At 38.7% G+C, this 18,636-nt stretch overlaps 1 protein-coding gene and 1 long non-coding RNA gene across 12 annotated transcripts; one reads left to right on the top strand and one right to left on the bottom strand.

Moving 5' to 3' along the window:
* Window positions 1-1,237: 1,237 nt before the first annotated feature.
* On the top strand, window positions 1,238-18,017 carry slc7a9 (solute carrier family 7 member 9). Of its 11 annotated transcripts, XM_035418504.1 has the most exons (17): window positions 1,238-1,327; window positions 1,644-1,755; window positions 2,398-2,582; window positions 5,289-5,409; window positions 7,665-7,747; window positions 8,442-8,570; window positions 10,324-10,471; window positions 10,938-11,180; window positions 12,537-12,662; window positions 13,767-13,866; window positions 14,074-14,118; window positions 14,234-14,357; window positions 14,642-14,745; window positions 15,336-15,432; window positions 15,585-15,734; window positions 15,824-15,998; window positions 16,894-18,017. In XM_035418504.1, exons 6-17 carry the CDS (start codon window positions 8,451-8,453, stop codon window positions 16,953-16,955), a joined length of 1,494 nt encoding a protein of 497 aa, XP_035274395.1. In that variant the 5' UTR covers window positions 1,238-1,327; window positions 1,644-1,755; window positions 2,398-2,582; window positions 5,289-5,409; window positions 7,665-7,747; window positions 8,442-8,450; the 3' UTR covers window positions 16,956-18,017. The 11 variants fall into 11 exon arrangements, with proteins under 11 accessions (XP_035274395.1, XP_035274392.1, XP_035274397.1 ...); XM_035418501.1 differs by lacking the exon at window positions 2,398-2,582; XM_035418502.1 differs by having other exon boundaries at window positions 1,288-1,755.
* Window positions 13,459-18,179, bottom strand: LOC118227711. Its single transcript, XR_004765342.1, has 2 exons — window positions 18,097-18,179; window positions 13,459-16,096 (listed from the first exon to the last, which is right to left on the bottom strand). It is a non-coding gene; the product is annotated as an uncharacterized LOC118227711 (long non-coding RNA).
* Between the last annotated feature and the right edge of the window lie 457 nt (window positions 18,180-18,636).

Here is an 18,636-nt window from a genome sequence, read left to right on the forward strand (position 1 = left end):
TTGTATTTGTGTTTTGCACTTCAGGGCTGCACATTTTTGTTTTTGTATGTTGCATCCGCACCTCAGGACCACTCATTTTTGTTTTTGTATGTTGCATCTGCACCTCAGGGCTGAAAGTATTTGTTTTTGCATTTTCTTTTTGTTTTTGTGTTTTGCACTTCAGAGCCACCGTACCTCACCCTCTCCTACACTTTATTTAAAAAAAATGTTTTTATCTCCCACTACCTCCCCTCTTCGGAGGTCAACTTTATTTTTATTTTACAATTATAATTTACAAAAATATGTGCCGAAGCCTCTGAAAGGAATGGATAAGACAAACTGAGATGAAACAAAAATAAAAAGAAAAAAAATAATAAAAAATATAGCAGATTAATATTATTGGTGAAAGGGGGCCAGACATAACGAGATAGATAGATTAAACAACCAAAGTAGACAGACGCAAATAAAGGGCGGGGGGGGCGGAAGAGGAGGACATGTACCATTCAATCAGAGACTGAAAATATCACATTTTCTAAAAGGGCTACTGTACATTTTGACAGCCTCAAATTGGATATCCTCTTATTTGATAGCTTCAGCTTTTCAATGTATTGTTTGGTAGAATTTTAAAAAATCGGAATGTTAGGCATAAAAAGACAAGATCTGGCAATATGTAGATCTTATTTACCCGACAGTACAAATACATTGATAATGAAGAGTATATCAGACATCATATTGGCCGACTATATAAAATTTATGTCTAGGTTTACTCTCAGTTAGGCTGCCAGCAAGCTATTAAGTTGAGACCAAAGAGCACTGGAGTAAGGGCAGGACCAAAATAAATGTTCTTCTGCAGTGTTAAAGTACGAGTCTAACAAAATCTAGACCCATACCCGTTCTTTAGATTGTGTTTTATTAGGTAGCAGAAATTAAGTATTTTGAAAGATTGTTTCATTTTGTTGGTCAATAAAACATCATTATTAAAAGTCCAGTTTTGATTCCATTCTAAATTTGTAAAGTGATTACTTCATTTTATGACACCTGTTGGGATTGCTTTATCCTGAGGCAAAGTTCTAATTCTCTTGTTATTTGTGCCAGGATTTAAAAAAATGACAGTCATCTCCAATAATGAGATCACTTTATTCATAAAACAGAGGGAAGGTACCTTTTCTTCATCTTTTTCTTTTGGCTAGGTTGTCTATTGCAGCCCTTAGAACCGTATGGTAAAAAGTTTTGAAATTTGGCACACTGATTGGGGACAGTCCCATGATTCTTTTCACCAAGATTCATGTCTCCACCTCGAGCGCTCTAGCACGACCAACGGGTCAAATTTGGAGGTACATTTATGCATGTAAGTTTTGAGCCGTATGCCTGATTTTAAAAAAATGAGGTACTGTTGGATTCCTTGGATCAAGTCGAGTTCAACGCACCTGTTCCATTATCATATGCACTGAAAAGATATATGCAACCCACGTGACTAAAACCATTTTGAACAATCGATAAACAGTCGACGTATCTTAGAACATAGCTCCGTAGAAAAAATTTTTCGTAGAAGAAATGATGTATTGAAACGTTCATTGTCAATCGTAACGATGTTGTTTAATATTCCATAACGTCTTTATGAGGGGCGAGTTAATCATTACCTCAACGGACCTCGTTTTACCGAGGTTCCTCCCAGAACACAGCAGTGAACATGAAAGGGCTTGCGTGGACTTAGCGAACTCATCAAATGTGAAGTCAACTGGCTACCCGTCAACGCTAAATTGACCTAAACCTTTGGTGAGTAAACATTTTTCTTTTAAAATGCGGACGCTTCCCCGGCGTTTCTCCCCATATCATTACAACAGTTGACATTCGTAACTTATTTTAAAACAAAAGGCAATATGGAGCTCGTATGTTACCTTTGCATCTGTAATCAAATGTATGTTAAAAACAAATCCGGTTACGATGTGATAAATCCGCTAACTAACCTGGACCAGCAAAAGGCAACACTGTAATTTGACTGATAATTATAAAGTGGTTGGATCATTGGCAAATATTATATCGTAACACTTTGGCAACATTGTAACAACATGACTATTTGTATGTGTACCTTGTTTTGCTACAATACACATTTTATCCATTTAAATTTAAATTTCCATGTTGTAGTCATTTTTGCATTATATATGTATATTCGTACAAACCATATGTTGCTTAAAAACTCTTATAAATACACACTTCATAAATGTACATGTATAACATTATTGATATTAAGCCATTACAGCAGTTTTGGTCACAAACAAAACAACCACAGACCTACATGATCCAACATTATTTCATGTGATTCTCTGAAGAGACTATGGGGTATTTACTGTAATTATTACAACATACTGGCATAATAAAGTTATGATATAAACCTTATTGTCAGCCGTTATCCTGCAGGTGTCCCAACAGGCACTCAGAGTTTAACAGTCGGAAGTCAGTACAGCAGTGCAAGCAAAAACAGTTTTGTGGATTAGTGTGAAGTCAAGCATGGACATAAACACTCCGTGATGCAACTGAAAAACTCAGAGATATTACAGAAAAGCAGGATATTACAATCCCAATCAATGGAGAAAGAAAACCCAGTTAAGTAAACCAACTGACAAATATCTGAAAGATATTTTACCCTTTACTTTGTTGTCTGATTATAGAAAAATCTGTCAGTGTTCTAATTGAGGTGCCTGACACTTTGTCTGTGTGTTTACTACAGTGTAGGAGGAAGTGTTTCTCTATCTCAACCTATATCACAGTGGTTATATGACCAATTTTCTTTGAGCTCCAGGTTGTTTGTGTCGTGCTTTTTCAATGGCCAGTCTGTGGTCACTTAACCTGTGGTCAGTAAGGGCCTCTCTCTGCTTACTATTTCTGGCAGTAAAAAGATACTCATGCTACAAGATTATAATTTCTTTAAGCATATGATAGCATGTGGAGTGTGGAGTCATGCTTAGTCATAGCAGGGCAGGGCAGCGGTAATACCTATTGGGCAAGGTGTCATTGCAGCAGGTCATTCCATCTGACATGGAAATTATGTTTTGCATAATATACAGTAAAATAATCAGATATTTTTAAATGTATGTATGCTTGTGCTTATTTCAAGTTGGTCTCCGTTGTTGAGTCAACTCCTGGGATCAGTTACTCAAATGTGAAATCAGTCACAGTCGACTCCATAGATTTCTGGAGCCTTACAATATAGGAGTAACATAAGTGAATTCAGTTTATTAACATGAACAATAGTGCCTGGTCTGGCTAACAATATGCCTAGGCCAGCAAGTAAAGATGAAAAAACCACTAATGAAACTTCAGCTATCCATGCTATCCATGAACCAACCTTATAGTTCCAAATACATACAGACTACATACATAACATGCCCGTGGAAGAGAAACATAAGAAAATAAAAAACAATCTAAACCTATACAAATACCAAAAATGATATTGTTCTCAACAAACTGTATTTTGTTTGATGTGCAACATACTGAAGTCAGAAATCTAGATTCAAACACAGAGAAACATACAAGTTAGAGAGGTAGGTGGAGAGGGAGACAGGTGGAGAGAGAGAGAGATGATGGGAGAGATGGATTCACGGGATTGAAAGACACAGAACTAAGATGAGAGTAGTGAGTACATAACCAGGGAAACAGAGACAAAATGGGAGACACAAAAGCAGTCACAGAACCATACATAGAAATAGTTTAATTAATCTTATTTAGTTTCAGTAATTAGCTTGAGCATACTCACAGGATTAAGGTGGCAGAAAGCCGGTTGCTGATATGAAAAAGGTTGAGGAAGACTGGCCTGGTGCATTTTCAACATTTTTTCCTCAATGTGCCCTAATGCGCTCTTGGCATTCCCAGCATAGCATGGCGTGTTAGTAGCGTTGCTAACTGGTGCATTAGTGTCACTAGTATAGTTGCAGCACCAAGATTGCTCTTGCTGTGTCTTCTGTGCAGTAGCCTTGGGTACCCTGATGACTTCAGTGAATGACCATCCCTGTCTAGTGTCGATCCTGAATGCATCTGTGGCCATCCTTTCTTGCTGTTTTGTCCCATCCCTTCTGTCAATCCACTTCATTCTTTCTTAGTAGGGTGTCAGGTGTCACAGTCAATGGGGTATTGTGTGAGACGCACAGTTGAGGTGAGCTCCCTCGCTGTACCCCAGCTTCGATAGCAACAGGATGTCTCAGGGCAACTGACTGGTCCCCCGCTCAGTAATGGAGTAGTGCATTGATTAGAGGCAGAGAAACTGAAATAAATGACTCTTTAAAGCAGTAAGTCTCTCCAGACGTTTCTATAAGGAACTTGATTGCACCAGCGCAAGAACTGGTACAAAGTTACTGAATCAGGTGTGTATTTTTAAAAATCATTTTTCCTTGGCAGTTAACTGGAGGCAAGTAGTGATGCTAGCTTGAGTGGACATACGATGCTTCATGATGTCACAGAAAAATGCATATTCTGTGCACAATGGCCTACAGTATAAACTCTGATGCAATGCACATTCAACAGGATAAGACATGAGTGCGGTTATTTTGATCCTGACCACAATTTGCTTAGAATTGAATCATCACATTGTGCTGCTTAGGTAGCAAATTCAGATGACCATGTTTTTGCAGTACATTTATCTGAAGCATGTGGAATGTGTTTTGGTCAAGTGCACTGTGTTACTGTGGAAGAATATGCTGTTTAATCATTGTTTTACATTATATACTCTAACATATAAGTGATTAGAAATGTTTTCTTTTAACAGTTTTCATATTTAATGACTAAATCCCATATTCTTAACCTTCGCGTGAGAAGAAAACATGCTCTTTATTAAAATGCTTAAATCTCAAGCATGAGATAATGATGTGCTTTGAGATACTCTATGCAATTCTGTTACGATTCAGGATGGTTCCATGAACAGGAGATGTGCCCTCCTTTCCCAAGTTCTCTCTCTCATGCTATGGACTAACTGGGCCCAGTGTCTTATGTTAGTTTTGCTAGCAAACCGAAAGGTTGCAAGAAAAGAAAGCATCTTTGTGTTAATTATGGAAGAGAGGTAATTTCTGGGAAATGTTTTTCTGCAGGAGAAGTGTACGTGTGGCATGCAACCAAGTACAGAACCTGAAAGATAAGATTCCCTATTCAAAGTGTGCAATTTCTTTGTTATGTTGAGATCATTGCAGTATGATGGGGAACCCCTGTCGGTCTGCACATGCTGTCTTTGTGCTCTTACAGACTCTGTATTAAAGTGCTTGTGATTTGAATGTATCCTTGCTTTCAGTGTGTTTTAATTCAACATATATTGAATTCGCTAGACCCGACCGAATCTACAAAGGAGACAATTTTGGCGAGCCACCCAGGAGGGCAATACCCCGGAAGAGTGACCTGCTTCTGCCGATGGATAGAGGACTTTCTGACAATAGAAAATAGAAAAACGTAAGCAGACCTTATGTGAAAAGTCTGTGTTAGTGTCAGTGTTGTCCTCCGTCCGTTGACGGGAAAGGGCTGCCTGCCCGGGTGACGCCCTCTTTGGGTGAGTTGAATTCTATTGAAACCAAGTATTGTTGTTAAATGGAGTCCGGTTGATGACTCGAAGCCAGGAAGAGGGCTTGGCGATCAAAACCTATAGCCTATACAACTTTGATCAGCTGCACCATATGTGGCTTGGTGTTGAGAGTACTAGGGTATTGTAATTGTAGTCTGATAAGAAAGGCCACACAGAAGTATTCTCCATATAGAAGTTAGATTTAATAGTGAAACTATTTTAATAGTGTGCTTGGGTCCAGCGATATTTAGATAGGCCTATATCCTATTGGTATTTTTTTTATTATACGAAACTGTTATCATTATTAACAGTATGACAATTTTACTTATATTGAATATAGCATATTATTTCCCAACAATCCTTTAATTAAAAAATATCATAAATGAACATTAATAATGCTAATGCTAATTCTATGTTAATGCTACTGTGTCATTCCCAGTCCCAACCTAATACAATCCAGGTTTTGTTGCCGCACATCAGGAACATTTGAAATGCATTTGAAACCATTTTATTATGCACAAGATAATAACATGACAATTGCTGCTAGCTAGCTAAACTGTGACCTTTATAACTTTATAACCACACACACTCACGCACACACACACACGCACACATGCACGCACGCACGTACACACGCACACGCACACACGCACACACACACACACACACACTCACGCACGCACTTGCTAGCATAGCCTGCTACAGTAGCTAGTTAGCTGTAGTAGGCTGTTTGTGAGCTATCTTACATAGTGAAATGGTTTGGAGATGGAAGTGAAGCTACAATAGGGTTAGGCATCACGAGAAGAAGTTGTGAAGCCACTAGGGGGATTTAGGTGTGGTGCCTATTGCAGAAGTGCCACATTTAATAGAGTTGAATGGAATTGTGTCACCCCCTTTTCCTTTATAGTTCTTCTGGACTTCTGTGGTGCTCACAGTTGTTTGCAGTTCGAGTGAATCTTTGCTCATTTGCTTTTTTAGAGGACCCTAATGTGTGTTACAGAAAGTAACTTAAAGTGAAATGTATGACCTGAATTTGAAAGCGTATTGAACCCAAATTTTTAACTTTTTTGGGTGAGAAGATATGAAGGAGTACAACTTGTGTAGCGCGAGGCAAGCTGTAACGCTGTGTTAGAATATGCCCCCACCTATAGTAAACACTGCTACAATAACTTTTCATGTAATGTTACATATTCCATCTGTACAATGCACTTATTCTGTCCTATATAGGCTACAGGGAGCACTTGCTCTTATCCATGTCTTCAGAGATATTAATCACATACTAATCAACGATAGGCGTCAAATGCGTTTAGACCAAATATAGGCCACTTCTGCATGACATCAAAGAATCAAAGAAGAAAAATGTGAATAGAATATGACATGCTGTATTCACCAGCCTTTCATTGTATTAAAACAAAGTCAATTTCCAGCTCATTTTCCTGTATTTTGGACGTTCTTACAGTGTGCCCCGGAGCTGTTATAACTTTTCATATCTATAGGGCAAGTTGTAGCATTTCACTTAGACATTTTTTAATACAAGTTTCTGTCTTGGAAGCTGGGTGCCATGTATTCAGTGCAGTATTCAGTGCATCTTGCCTCCGGGTCAGAGGCTGAAAATTACCCCCACTGTCAATTACATACGACACAGTGACCCACCGAAGCAGAACCAACTTGGATTTTCATAGGCCGAGGGATTCCCCGACCAGTAAGAAGGCCAATCCCTCCTAAGCCTCAGTGTAATTCAAACTATGTAGGCACGCATTTAACAATATTAAGTCTGCTCAGTTGTGAGCCTGTAGGCTGCTTTAAAAGGAAAGTGATGTAAAGTGAATCAAACGTAGGGGACACTGGGCACAACCTAACAATTTTAGGTTTTTGCCTATTTATAAAATATATACACATATTAGGGTAAATAATTTTCATCTACATACACGATACATCCCTTTGCTATGATTATTGAGCATCAGCAAAAATCTAGAACATTCCTGTTGATTACAGTTCAACCGCAAGTAAGATGATGACAAACAGGATTATGCTAATTTTTATTGTTTTCACTGGGCAGCTCTCTTGGTCTTGTACATATGCTGAAGAAAATATTTGTACCTGAAAGTGGACTGATACTGTTTGTGAAATGAAATTTTGCCTCCAGGTTCCAGCTGAGTGTCGAGGCAGTCAGCAAGGCCATTCTACGTCAGCTGGGTGAGAGCTGCATTAAGCAACAAGCACAGACCTGTGAGTGAGGAAGAAGCATTCCTGAACAAGTTTCAGTGCACTAGAAGCTAATGATTAATTTGCTGTGAAAACCATGTATGGTTTTTAAAGCAAGCTAAAAGTGAGATAAAATTGAGGTTACTTGCTTGAGAGTGATGTATATTTGGGAGGGATTATCTCATTTGAACTAGATAAGCTTACACACTTGCATAGTACCAGGTTTAATTTCAAGGAGGGTTTCAAAAAATATTAAACAGAGTACAGAACAGTAATGTTTCTTTATTTGTTTGTTTATTTAATGTGGACATCACAGTAGCATTAATACAATATGCAATATGTAGTGAGCAGCACCATATGCACCAGGTGCTCGTTTACAACACCTGGCCCAAGAAAAATATAAAGGAGAAGAGAAAAGAAAAAAGGAGATAAATGATCAGATATTGAAATGCAGTGATATATTGTATGTAGCCTATACTTTATTGGATTTGGTCTTTAAAAGACAGAAAACCTTCAAACTTCATGCAATCTTTCAACTCCATATTGTTTTGAACACGGTACGTGTTATGTAAGTATCATAAGTAGATTTAGAATGTTAACCTGATTTGAATGCATTGAGGTGAATTAACTACAGCCAGACTGGGAAGGCTGTACAGGGCAGAGTACTGCCTTGATTCAAACCTGTTTGCGTTAAAACGTCTCGCCTTGTTCATGGCAGCCTTGCATAATGGAGAACGGCAGCATCAGGAAGAGGAAGGAGTCACTCAATGGCCATGTGGTCCCCAGCATCCACTCCCATTCCCAGCATGCAGATGAGGAAGTAAAAACCACAGCTCTCAAGAAAGATGTGAGTTTTGTTAACCGTGTGTGTGTGCGTGCGTGCGTGCGTGTGTATGTGTGTGTGAGTGTGTGTGGATTTTTTAAAGAGTATTTAAGTGTAGGCTACTAATGTACTGGTTCAGTTTAGTGGAATGTTCCATGATTTGATACACACACAGTGAAATGTTCAGTGTTAAATCAACTTTTACTGAGTACATATGGTCCCTATTCCTCTCATATCTACACTGTTAGAGTTGAATTAACACTGAACATTTTACTGTGTATGCATAGGTTTGAGGGAGACATGATATTACCCCCAATATTTTCATATGAATTAATTGCAATATTAGCTAGTAGTCTTGTGAGACTTGACTGACTGTGCAAGACTAGGTGATCCACCAGTGTGTCTCACCCAAAGTTGAAATTAAACCTCTGCCTCTGGTCTGACATTACAATATTTTTGATGCTTTTTTGCCGGTTTTGAACTCCCAATATTTTGGCTGGACCGCAACAGCGGGGCCAGCCCTACAAACACGAATGTCTGTGACTGAGTGACTGAGTGACTGAGTGAGTGAGGACGTTACACCGTTGGTCGGCTGAGTTATGAAGTCACACCATTGGTCGGCCGGTCCAGCCATATACTAGGTTTTGACCTGGTCTTGTTCAGTATTGATCAGTCCAGTGTTTATCAGCACTCATTGTCACAACCTCTGCTATTGATTTTGGAGAGTGCAGATAAGCATGCACTCTCTTCAGAAGCACATGTCAGCTACTGCTTCTTATCAGCTCACAGTTCATAACTCAGGTTTGTTAAAGACATAAGTCGGGGGAAGACATTTTGTGTGCAGCGCAATAAGCAGACTTGTGAGTTCCTGATCAACTGGTGGGGGTTGCTGGTGCACAAACAGATACTGTCGTCCTGGCTGACTGAAGCCCTCCCATCTCAACCCCCCCTCCCACTTCTGTCAGTGTTGTAAGAGAGTGCAGCCTATCTTGTCTTTGTGTGTGTGTGTGTGAGTATGTGTGTGTGTGTGAGAGAGAGAGAGTGAGAGAGAGTAGGATCTGTTCTTTTCTCACGGTCATTACCAGAACAGTGTTGACCTCCAGTCTGTTTCCATTCACATGGCATCTCCATGCTGCCCCATCATCCACTGTCACACCACAGTAGTCCAACACACTTGATACTGTGTCTGTCCAGACCTTTCCCATTCCCTATTAGCATTGTGCTCTTGGCTGTGCTACCCCCGTAGCTTCAATGAAAATCTAACAGGGACTGGTACGTAATGAACAGGGACTTAAACAGAATTCCATCAATTGCTGGAGCAGCACTGTCTGGTCTACAGAATGCATAATTAATACTCTAAATGACAGAAAATCAAAATTAAGAGAGGTACAATCAGTGAAGGTGTTTTTAGGTTGAGGATGAGATATTTTTTACATGTATTTACTTGTCAGTGTTAAAGTGTAAACAGGTCTTTATCTGTGTGTTCAAATGGCATGCTAATTACTGTTGTCAGGCAGGTATTACAGTTCTGAATTAGGATCTGAGTTAATATGCATAGACATAATCTCACTAATATACGCAAGGAATGTGTAAGTGCTGTTTTGTGCTTCTCTGTGCTCACCTACCTGAAAATTCACATAGGTGCATGGAATTAATCAGAACCAGCAGAGTCAAAATCATTAGACATGTAAACGATTCTTGGCCATATTGTCTGTTGTAGCTGAGTTATTGGGGAGGGGTATCAGAAACTGAGGTCACATTCCCCTGCATTCAACAGGTGGGCCTGATCAGTGGGATCTGTCTGATTGTGGGGACCATGATTGGCTCTGGGATCTTCATCTCTCCAAAGTCTGTGCTTGCCAGAACAGGGGCTGTGGGGCCCTGTCTGTGTGTTTGGGCAGCTTGCGGAGTCCTGTCAACACTAGGTAACCGCACATATAAGAGCACACACTATATTTGCTATATAATTTCTATCTCTAAATTGCATTTATTTGTTTAAGTATATCAGTTTATCTACTCAAGCCACGGAATTTGGCAGGATATCCTTAATGTGTAGCTATCATACACATTGGCACAGGTGTATGTAGTTAAATGTATATGAACTATCTCACACCATGTAGGAAGGAAAAAAATTTGATCTTCCTGCAGCGATAGGTTTATACAAACAGCTGTCAAGCTGTAAATGTAGTGTTCCTTTGTAATAGCTACAGTAATTCAGCATTGAATAAAATTTGACAACAGCAAAAATCTGCTCGTTTGTACATGTAATTTCACAGCTTATGTAATGTTTTTAGCCACAAAGTGGTTTTGGCGGTAAAACACCTGAAACCGCATCTTACCAACAAAACCTAATTACATCCTGAGTGTCTGTGTGTTCTATGTTATTTTTAGGAGCTCTGTGCTATGCAGAACTTGGCACCATGATTACCAAGTCTGGAGGGGAATACCCATACCTGATGACGGCTTACGGCCCCCTAATGGCCTATCTGTATTCTTGGACCACCATCATGGTTTTAAAGCCTTCCTCCTTCGCCATCATCGCCCTCAGTTTTGCCGAATATGCCGCCACACCTTTTTACCCAGGATGCACCCCTCCAGGGCTTATTATCAAGTGTTTGGCTGCAGTTGCTATCAGTAAGTGAGTGCTTAACGGCTAAAGAATCTGTATTGTAGTTAGGGCTTTCATGTTTCACGACTAAGATTTATCCATATTTTTATTTTCATTTTGGCTCGTAATTTTTAATGTCAAATTATAGGCTTGTCTTATCTCTTGCATACTCTGTCAATTTGGGAGAGCACAGACAAGGGCACTCTCTCCTCCAAATTGTGCGCTGCCAGCTAACACTCCTCTGCTCTGTGCAGTGTTGAAGGAGTACACTGTTGCTGGCGCAGGCAGGTTGCAGGCACTCGGTCAACCAGAAGAGTCACTACTGCGCAATGAGAGGAGGCCAGTCCAACTGGCTGAAACCTTTCCTCTCTCGCCAGTGCAGTGAACAATATGCACTGTCCATGCCAGACCATGGTTTGCATCACTGGAACCAAATGTCTCTTCAGAATGAGTTGTCTAGCAGCCCCAAGGTCTTGCTTTAAAAAAAACAAAAAACAAAAAAAAAAAACATTGTTTTATGTTAGTGCTGTTTATTGTGCCTGACATCACCACGGTCACTCTGCTCCAATACTCTCAGCTGTGAATCAGTGACTATTTACTCTCGACAGGATGAACACTTTATGAGAGCTATTGCCTATTGGAGGAGAGGGATATGTCTCACTGATTACTGCTGTTAGCGTGTGGACATCTGGCACATTGTTAGGAACAACTCATTTAGTGGCAACCTGAAGAGCCCTGGCTGACATAAACTCATCCTAGCTCTGTTAGTACAATGCCTGTTGTGTTCAGCGGCTGCAGTCTGCAGTTAGCATTCTGGATACTCAGACCGGCAACCATAGGCTCCAGCCTGTTCTTATGGTCATTACCGGTGGATGACCATAAATAAAAAATACACTGTGATTGCAATATGTCCATTTTTGGCATTGCTGGATATACAAAACACGCAGACAGGAAATACACTTGAATGAAAATATATAAAGTGCATTACATTAAAAAAATTCTTAAAATGGAATGAGCCATGAGAGATATAAAGGCCCTCTCCCAAAGTCTCATAGCACACCTGGCTTCATCTTCAGCATTCACTCCCACCGTAGGTAAACCCTTTTGTTTCATTCAGTAAGTCAGCAAAGAAGAGTTTTATACCTTTAAAGGCTGTGTCATGTTTACGGTTTGGTCTTTAACTGTAAAAAAAAAAATACAAAACATTTGTTGGAAGCTATTTGTGGAAATGGGGCATGTTTATCATTAAAAAACATTGGGTTTGAACCTGCCACACCTGTATAAAATGGTTTGCTCTCTGCCGGTTGAATATTTGTCTACAGTAGACAGCTTTCAGCCTCTGAAACGAGGACACTTCTGATCTTGTGTTCTATCTTTTCTAGTACTGATTGTGCTGGTGAACTGTCTGAGCGTCAAATTGGCCAGCTATGTGCAAAACTTCTTCACTGCAGCCAAGCTCTTTATCATCCTCGTCATTGTGGTGGCTGGGGCTGTGATGCTGGCTAAAGGTACTCTCCTAATTAGTTTTTTTGGGCACTAGGACCGAAGAGTAAGGGCTTATTTCCATTGCATCAAAGTAAGACGCGAGATGCAAATGCAAGTGCAAACGTGTTCACAGTGTCAGAGTTTTTTGGAATTCATTATACATCCAAACAGAAGTTGGCTGGCAATATCACAGAACGACAACATGAAACAAAACAGATCTAGAAGAGTACAGAAATAATTATTTTGAAAAGAAATGCAGAAATATGAATGAATGGATTAGTACATTTGGAATCATACCCATATCTTTATATGGAATATGTAAATGCCTATTTACGTATCATTACTTCAAATGTAGTTAGCTAAAATGTCTTTCAACCTTATTGCCTAAGAGATAATATTTCCAGATTTAGCTCCTTGCAATGCAGTTAATTTATCCAATTTATCCAGTGTTATAATTTGTAGGTTGTGTAACTGTTCAGGTTAATGGAAGACTCAAAGGAAGCAATATGCTATAGGAATTTTTTTTACAGCTGTAAAACCTGAAGTGAAATCTACAATTTCTCTAAGGGGTATTGGCATACTGACTTCATAAAAATCAACATGCATAACATTTGGATGCAAGATCCTCACTCTTCCATTTATTTGCTTTTTAATTAAAAGTTTGTATATTAAAAAAACACAAATGATTCAGTAATGCCTTTTCAAATTTGCACTTGCACATGCAATTGCCAACTGAATTTAAATTGGACCCTTTTCAGTGTGTTATTAGTGACATTTTTCACAATTAGATGACAAAAGGACAAGAATGCTACAATAAGGCACAAGTAAAAGATGAATATTTAATTGAGAGGAATCTTGTACAATTAATGTTTAAGAAGTAAAACAAATGAAAAGGGGTTACAAGAAATATACAGTAAAATTTCTTCCTCAGTTTAATCAAGTTCATGAGACTCTACATTACAACATCACTATTACAGTTCATCACTGCAATAAATATGACTGGTTTACTAAACAAAAAAGTTATAAAAAAATCTGTCTAGTATGCTTCACTAGTACAGAGTCAATCTGCTGTAGAGGTGTGTAATATTTGCTATATTTTGCTATATTGTTGTAATATTTGCCTACAGGAAACACAGAAAACCTTAAAAATACATTTGCGGGAGCATCTACTTCTTTTGGGGACATTGGGCTGGCATTTTACAATGGGCTCTGGGCATATGATGGATGGTAAGTAAATTGCTAATGATTTCCCACTTGAAACTTACAAAATCATCAAACACAGCTGTGATCTATAAATTAATGTGCTTACAGTTTATTACAAAAGTTAAAAAGACAAGGTCAGTGTTTTTGTGTGAAAATATAAACCCAAAAGTCTCAATGACAAACCAGCTGTGGTGTGTGGAACATAGTTAAAATCATGAAACTGTCTTTCAGGAATCAACTGAACTTTATCACAGAGGAGCTTAAAAACCCATACAGGTAAGTGCTACGTTGCCAGTAGGATTATGATGTCTAATATTGTACTTTTATAAGAGAATAAACCGTCCAGGATCTGTGCTGTTGAATTAGACTGTTCTCGTTGTCTTCATGGCAGAAACCTACCCTTAGCCATCATCATTGGGATTCCCCTGGTGACTGTCAGCTATATCCTCGTCAACATTGCTTACTTCACAGTGATGACCCCCACTGAACTGCTGCAGTCCCCAGCTGTGGCTGTGGTAAGGTTTACTATGTTTAAGTCCTGGCATGGACTGTAGGAACCCATTCAATATTCAAATATCCTGTGCATAAACTTTTTTATGCAATGGTTTCATATACTATGCTATAGAGTTTAGAGGCCTGTCTGTAATATGCACCAGCATGGCCAGTTAAAAATAGGATATTATGTAGTAGTGTCATGCCCTGTCACGGTCTTGCTCTGCTGTAAAGCCGGGGTCATTGGTTTGTATATTTTAAATGTGATACCTCATTCATTCTAGGGACCTCATTTTGTATTCTTCAGACTTTTGGTGATAGAGTACTGCACCCTGTGTCTTGGATCGTCCCTTTGTTTGTGGTTTTTTCCACTTTTGGTGCTGCCAATGGAAGCTGCTTCACTGCCGGCAGGTGAGTGGTTGTTCACAGTGTGTACATTTCCAAGATTTCGTTAAAACTTAACGTTAGCATCCACACAAGGAGGGAGGGTTTCAGCCTGAAGGGTGTGCACTTATGGTTCTCCAGTATTTTGAGTTGCTGTAGATAAGAGATTCTAATGTAATGCAATGTATTCCCCAGCTCACAACCCAATGGCGATGTTTCTAGTTCATTGAGCACCTACTCTCTGCCTGTCTAATTTGCATAGGCTGTGCTTTGTCACACTGCCTACAGTGCAGGCTGACTGCAAAGGCTTTGGAGAATTTGCACTGCAGCATGTACCATCATGAATTGATAGAGAATTTTGCAGCGATGAAGCAGGCTTACAATTATTATTGGGCATTCCAAACTGAGGACTAACTTAGAAATTGGGATGAAAAACACATAAAATAATCTTGTGCATGTTATGACATCCTACAGAATTTAACAATGTATTATTATTTTTGTATTTCTAAATTATTTTATGTGTATACTATATCAACCATTTTTGCTATATCATTCATCCAAGAAAGTCCCTGGTAGGAAAATTACTTTTATTTGTCTTTTTTTTTCTCATTCCACAGACTGACCTATGTTGCAGGTCGGGAGGGTCACATGGTGAAGGTCATGTCCTATATTAGTCTGAAACGCTGCACACCATCACCTGCCCTCATTTTTAATGCAAGTCTTCCATCTTCTACTGATTATTTAGCACAAGCTTTATTTTAGGTTAACCCTTATTGATGTGCTTGTGGGTATCGAAAGATTCCACAGGAGGAGGTCTTTAATCAAGCTTGTTTCAAGTGCAGTCTCACCTTTGTGTTTTTATATAGGGGGTTCTGGGGATCATTTACATCCTGCCAGCAGACATCAATTCCCTTATTAACTACTTCAGCTTTGCTCAGTGGCTCTTCTACGGACTGACAGCTTTGGCACTCATTGTCATGAGATTTACTAAGAAAGAAATGATGAGACCTGTCAAGGTAAGGTTAATCCCAAAGTTTCTGAATTGACAAAGACAATTCACTGAGGTCTACTGCTGAATTGTATGCTCTTGTCCTCTCACGTATAGGTACCCGTAGTAATTCCGGGCATTGTGGTCTTGGTGTCTTTCTACTTGGTCCTGGCTCCCATCATTGACAAGCCCGAGCTGGAATATCTTTACTGCGTCATCTTCATGTGCTGTGGGTTCCTCTTCTACTTCCCCCTTGTTTACTACAAGTTCGGCTGGACACGCAAGATCATGCGTGAGTATTCGGTGCAAGTGCTTTCTTGTATGGCACTTCACTTCATCCTAGTGAGGATTATCCGTTTGACATCATTCGGTACAGTCTGTTTAAAACCTCTGCAAGTGAAATAAATAAAATATTCAGTCCCAAAACAAATTTTGATAGATTCTGAACATGTATCTTAAGTGTATTTTTAAGAGTCAAAGCTAGAGCTGCTGGGTGGCTCATTCCGTTAAGGCACCACATTGTGCATGGATGAGCCCCACAATCTTGGATTGAATCTGGATCGAGCCAGTGCTGACTGAGGCCGGGTTACACGCCATTGACGATTATGTCGCCCAGGGCATGGGACTGTTCAGTCAGTTAGGAGTCTGCATATTTTCAAGCAAGAATCTTGCTTGAAAATGACTTCAACTATATGGACATAATACAAATAAAATACAAAGCTTTGTCAAACAGTAAAAGGAAAGATATACTGTAGGTAAAGATAAATGTGGTATCTTCAGTTAAAAGTCAAAGCATATTAAAGCAGGGGAGCAAAGACAAAATAACAGAGTTGCTAGGCAGGGTGAAAATTATTCTTAAAAATATTTCTCAAGACCTTCTACAGTAACAGTACACCCCCCCCCCCCCCCCCACCCTAGTCAAGCCAAAATCTGTTGACTCCTATACATTTTTCCTATGGAATTTTCCTACATTTGTGTGTTCATTCTACACTTTGGCAACCATAGAACCAAACATACTAGTGCAGATGTCAGAGACAGTCTTTATCAAATCACCCCTATCATCAGAAAATAAACAAAAATATGTAACAAGTCGGTAAAAACGCGATAACTTGAATCTCATCAGTATTTACTATAATACACTCTGTATTGCTTCATCCATTTAATCACTTGACCTTTAACCCTAACAGGACCCATTACCATGCACCTCCAGTTACTAATGGAAGTAGTCCCACCAGAAAATGCTGAATGAAGAAAAATGGAGGAAAATAAAGCAGATGCATTTTGCAAAGACACTGACGAGGGACAAAAAAAGAAGGCAAGCTGGAGGGGTTGATGGCAGGATAAATTAAGGGAATACTTTTCATCATGGAATTTACAGCTATCAAGAAAATATATTCATAAAAAGAAACATTATGAAAGGAATGAACTGTTTGACTGATGGATGTCCCACCTGCTCTTACTACATTTGTTTTTTCTTCATTTGTATTTTAATTTGTAATTTGACAGGGAAGTTATCTGTCTTGCACACAAGGCCTGATAGATGTAAAAATGTGTGCAGTTTTGTTCATTTTTAAATGAGCTGCAGATTATCCTCAAATAACTTTTGTGGCATCAGCAGCATATACAATAATTTAGAAAAATAGCCATGACATATTTTGTAGTAAAGGCCAAAGATGTAAACCAAATGACAATTACATCAGAAAAAACTATAAATAGTAAAAGGATATTGGATTCTCAACCTTAAATTATGCATGCAGGTCATATATGTGTTGAATTTTTAATTCTAAACTCCAAGCTCATTCAGGCTATACAAATACATTTGTTGCCTAATTAATGCCCTTGAGTATATGTGCTGTAATTGTATGTATGTTTATGTATAACAAAAATACATTTCAATAACTTTACATTTAATGTAACTTTGGTATATATCAAACTGGGGATTTTATGATACTGGTTGTCATGTATTCTTTTAGGCCTTTACTTTTCCACATGAATGCAAATGTAAATTATGGACCATTAATCATACATTTGCTTATGTGTTTTGATTAGTGTACATAAATGTGACATTATAAGCAGTGCTTTAGGAACCCTGGTTCTGGAAGTGTACTGTGTGAGCTTGTTTTCACTGAAACTTGGCTCATGCATTGTTGGTTTTTCAGCTCTCGAGAAAACTTAAATGATGTTTCAGCGCCACCATTGAAAATGGAAAAAATAATACTTCAATGTATGTGCTTCTATTTAGTGATATTACACTGACATGAAATTACAGCTACATATATTTATATAATAAAGAGAAGGTAACATGAGCATATTGCTGTCTACTGTACTGTATATACAAAATCTGTTGGCTCACTTTATCCACTCCCTTTAGATAACATAATCATACTTACTGCTTTATGGTCCATCTCCTCCAGTGATTTCTCATCCCCCTAGATTTACTGCTGTATGGACTTTTCATGGAATTTCCCTAAGTTAAAATGAGAAAAGTTAAGATGTTGTGTAACAAGAGGTATATTATATATTAATCTACATGAACAAATAAACTGTGTTCATATTTTTGTTTTAAATATATATATTTATGATATGAAAAATAACAAAATATCAAATAATGACTGTAACAGTAAAACACACCATCACCAATGCACTCTATAAAGCCACTGAACATGAGAAATTATTTCTATAATTATATACCCCATCATTTCCAGTTTGCCTTTCTCTTGACATGCTTCCCAGTTCATTTTTTATGCCTTGGCACCTTAACAAAGACATTCCTCAGATTAAATACTTTCACATGAAGTGATTTTGACTGACTCCTGACTTAAATGAGTCCATAGAATCCATACCAAATGTGCATGTGACTGCCAGCTTAAACAATGAAGGTTTTAAACAAGCCACTGGGGTTGTTGTGTAAACCCCTATGACCTTAATTC

Source organism: Anguilla anguilla, chromosome 5 (genome assembly GCF_013347855.1).
Source record: "Anguilla anguilla isolate fAngAng1 chromosome 5, fAngAng1.pri, whole genome shotgun sequence".
Classification (NCBI taxonomy): domain Eukaryota; kingdom Metazoa; phylum Chordata; class Actinopteri; order Anguilliformes; family Anguillidae; genus Anguilla; species Anguilla anguilla.

Bases quoted from the DNA above. Each gene is read 5' to 3' on its own strand.
- slc7a9 (XM_035418504.1), top strand. From the start codon at position 8,451: ATGGAGAACGGCAGCATCAGGAAGAGGAAGGAGTCACTCAATGGCCAT. The intron at 10,472-10,937 runs GTAACCGCACAT...TGTTATTTTTAG, and splicing joins CGGAGTCCTGTCAACACTAG to GAGCTCTGTGCTATGCAGAA. The intron at 13,867-14,073 runs GTAAGTAAATTG...ACTGTCTTTCAG, and splicing joins CTCTGGGCATATGATGGATG to GAATCAACTGAACTTTATCA.